Source organism: Telopea speciosissima, chromosome 7 (genome assembly GCF_018873765.1).
Source record: "Telopea speciosissima isolate NSW1024214 ecotype Mountain lineage chromosome 7, Tspe_v1, whole genome shotgun sequence".
In the NCBI taxonomy this organism is placed as follows: Eukaryota; Viridiplantae; Streptophyta; class Magnoliopsida; order Proteales; family Proteaceae; genus Telopea; species Telopea speciosissima.
Window position 1 is genome coordinate 40,101,378 of NC_057922.1, and position 3,804 is coordinate 40,105,181.

At 44.1% G+C, this 3,804-nt stretch overlaps 1 protein-coding gene across 1 annotated transcript; it reads left to right on the top strand.

The window, feature by feature from the left end:
• The first annotated feature begins 343 nt into the window (after positions 1–343).
• On the top strand, positions 344–3,400 carry LOC122668558 (putative pectinesterase/pectinesterase inhibitor 28). Its single transcript, XM_043865106.1, has 2 exons — positions 344–1,400; positions 2,638–3,400. The coding sequence occupies exons 1-2, from the start codon at positions 344–346 to the stop codon at positions 3,336–3,338; spliced, it is 1,758 nt and encodes a 585-aa protein (XP_043721041.1). The 3' UTR covers positions 3,339–3,400.
• The last annotated feature ends 404 nt before the right edge of the window (positions 3,401–3,804 follow it).

The following is a 3,804-nucleotide window of genomic DNA, read 5'->3' on the forward strand; positions in this document are numbered from 1 at the left end:
CTGAAAATAGCAAATAGGTTGAGTGGTGACGGCGCGCAATGTTAGTGATGGTGGTGGTTGATGGTCTCGGGTATTTTTGTTGGTTCACCCACACCAACTACCTTCTCTCATGGCCTTGCGCTCGATAACGGTAATAACTGCCTCGCCGCCTCTTCAACCGTTTTCGTCTCTACTGTCATATATTTAGGTCTCCCCTTAGTTACTAAAACATCTCTTTTAATTAAATCAGAGCTAATAAGGGAATTCCAAGCTGACAATTCCCAAAAGAAAGTAGTAAAGGTTTAGAAAAATTAATTCCCCCTCCCCCCCACCCACACACTCACAAAAAAAAAAGCTTAGTTTAATGTCGGGTGGTTACATCCAAGTCTTGGGAGGTCGCGATGGACGGAATAAGAAGAAAATCGTGGCGATCGCCGGCATCTGTTCTTTGTTGCTGGTGGCTATGGTAGTTGCTGTGGTCATCGGAGTCAGTCACAACAACAGGTCCAGTGACGATGCCAGCAATAATGAAGAGATAAATACCTCGTCGAAGACAATCAAGCAGATATGTGATTCCACAGATTACAAAGAGGTCTGCGTAGATAACCTCTCGTCAGCGGCTGGAAACACCACAGACCCAAAAGAGCTGGTACAGGTGGCATTCCAGGTAGCGATTAAACATATCTCTGAAGCTGTCAACAAATCAACCACCCTACGTGAGCTAGAGAAGGATAAGATGGCAGCCCAGGCTCTAGAAAACTGTAAAGAATTGATGGATTACGCCATTGGAGACCTCCAACGTTCTTTCGACGAAGTGGGCGTTTTGGATATTAACAAAATAGACGATCTACTTGCAGACATGAAGATATGGCTGAGCGCTGCCGTGACCTACCAAGGGACATGCCTTGATGGCTTCCAGAACACAACGGGGGAAGCTGGAGAGTCTATGAAGAAAGCTTTGAAAACCGCAGGTGAGCTCACACGTAATGGCCTGGCTATCGTAACTGAGCTTTCATCTCTGTTCACCTCCTTGAATATCCCTGGCATGAATCGCCGGCTTCTCTCTTCATCCGAAGAGATAGATTATCCTAAGCTCACAGAGGATGGATTCCCTACATGGATCTCACCGACCAAACGTAGATTACTGATACTCCCTACGGACCAAATGAAGCCTAACATTGTTGTGGCTAAGGACGGAAGCGGCAGGTACAAAAGTGTTGTTAAGGCGCTTAATGCTGTCCCTAAGACGACGAACACCACATTCATTATCTACGTTAAGGCTGGAATCTACAAGGAGTATGTGCAGATCACGCGAAGCACGCCCCAAATCATGTTGATTGGAGATGGCCCACTCAAGACTAAGATCACCGGTAACAAGAACTTCATCGACGGCACCGCCACCTTCAAGACTCCTACCGTTGGTACGTACGTATAAATGCCCGGCCCCAATTCAGATCCTCTATGGCACGCTTCCCATGGCGGCCTGAGCAGCACACAAACAGGGCGCACTACAATGACCACCTTACCCTTGGGTACGTAAGGCGATCATTGCAGCGCGCCCTATTTGTGCGTCGCTCAGGCCACTACAGGCAGCGCCATAGACGATCTGGATCCTGCCCGGCCCATTTTCCCAATCCCATGCATGACACTTTGGTCGGGTGGGGTCCACCCACCCAAACCACCCCCTTCTTATTACACAATGGATCATCTGCACATACCAACAGGTGAACATACATGTGAGAGCCAAGCACCTGACCTATTTTTGCCATTTACAAGGGGAAGAAGGGTTTTTATGAAAATAAAATTAAAATGTGATTGGCTCTCACATGTACGTTCACCTGTATTATACTAGCTAAGGGTGTCAAAACCTAACCTGAATCTGCGAAACCAAATTGAACCGAACTGAATTAAGCTTATTGGATCATGTTTCAAACTAGGATTTTGTGAAAACAAAACCAAACTTAATCACACTGAAACCAATAACACACCAAGTCAAATTTAAGAAACCGATAAAAACATATTTTTATCATACTTCTGAATACATTTACATGGTAAACCGAAACTAAACCGATAGTAAATCAATAAGAAATCGAAACCAAATCCAAAGGGGTGCACCTTTATTGGATCATGTTATGGACTCACTTAATTATTCTCACACTAAAACAGGTCCAAACCAACCAATAGACACCCCTAGTAATATCCAAGGATGTTAATGGATATTCAAATATTCGAATTCGATTCGCATTCGTATTATTAAGGGGTTTTCGGATTTGAAGTATTGGATAATCCAAAAAAAAAATTTGTCCGATCCAAGTAGTTATCCAACTAATGATAAAAAATAAAGTAACTAATGATTTTGCGAGTTTCTATAGATTCAGCAAGTTCTAAAGAATGAGGAAATGAGAATAATGAGACTAAATCGTATCTGTGGCTCGTTGGGGGGGGGGGGAAGAAAGGTCTGGGTAAGGGATGTAAGTGGATAATCCAAAATCCGAATTAATTCACATCCATATCAGGACAGAGAATATACGGATCCAATCACATCCGATCCATTTACATCTCTAGTAATTCGGAATGTTAGATCGGTCGAGCTATGAGCCTAGAACTAAGTTGATACTAGCTGAGTTAGTCTAACGTGGGATTTTATTTTCCAAACAGCGGTGGTAGGAAATGGTTTCATTGCAAAGGACATTGGATTTGAGAACACAGCAGGAGCTGCAAAGCATCAAGCCGTGGCACTAAGGGTGCAATCTGATATGTCAATCTTCTACAATTGCCAAATTGATGGCTACCAAGATACCCTTTACACCCACACCAACCGTCAGTTCTACAGCAACTGCACCATCTCAGGCACCATCGACTTCATCTTCGGCGACGCTGCGGTTATCCTCCAGAATTGCAAGATGGTAGTAAGGAAGCCAATGGAAAACCAACAGAACATCGTCACCGCACAGGGTAGGATATACGAGCGTGAACCCACCGGAATCGTCCTCCAGGACTGCACCATTACGGCTGACCCCGCTCTGGTGCCATTCAAGAGCACGCTCCCTTCATACCTAGGTCGCCCATGGAAGGAATACTCCAGAACAATAGTCATGCAGACCCAGATCGAGGATGTGATTAACCCAGCAGGGTGGCTCCCATGGATGGGCGACTTCGCTTTTAGCACTTGCTTCTACGCCGAGTACAACAACAAAGGTGTTGGTGCCGACCTTTCTAAAAGGGTCAAGTGGCCTTGCATTAAGACTCCCCTCACTAATGAACAAGCTTTGGAATTTACTGTTAGCAAATTCATACAAGGTGATCAATGGATCACCCCTACCGGAGTGCCCTACACTTCTGGTCTCTCCCCCATATAATATAAACAAGGAGTCGTAATTTGTACATATATCTTCGCATTTCTGCGAAACACAAGTGAAGGATTTCCAGGTGAATGTATACTTCCTTGTTTTACAAGTGAAGGCGAAGGCTGAGCAGAGGCTCAGCAGTAGTTTGTTTAAAGCTTTTGTATCTTAATTAAATTTTGTTTCATTTCCATGAAAATTTTTACCAGAAAATTTTATTTCGATTACGTGACCCATATTATGTTTGTGTGGGGGTCTTTTATTTTGAATCCTGATCAGCTCCATGTATAAGGAGCACAAAGAGAGTAATTGATGCAGGGCCAGACCATGTAGCCTAGTGGATTGAAGCCCAACGCAACCATCTCAAAGAACTATGGAGATCAGCTCGTACCAAGTGATATACATAAAAATACACCTGTATAGATGTCAACACACTAGAAAGGTCTTCTGACAACATATGACCAAGTGGGTCCCCTATCAT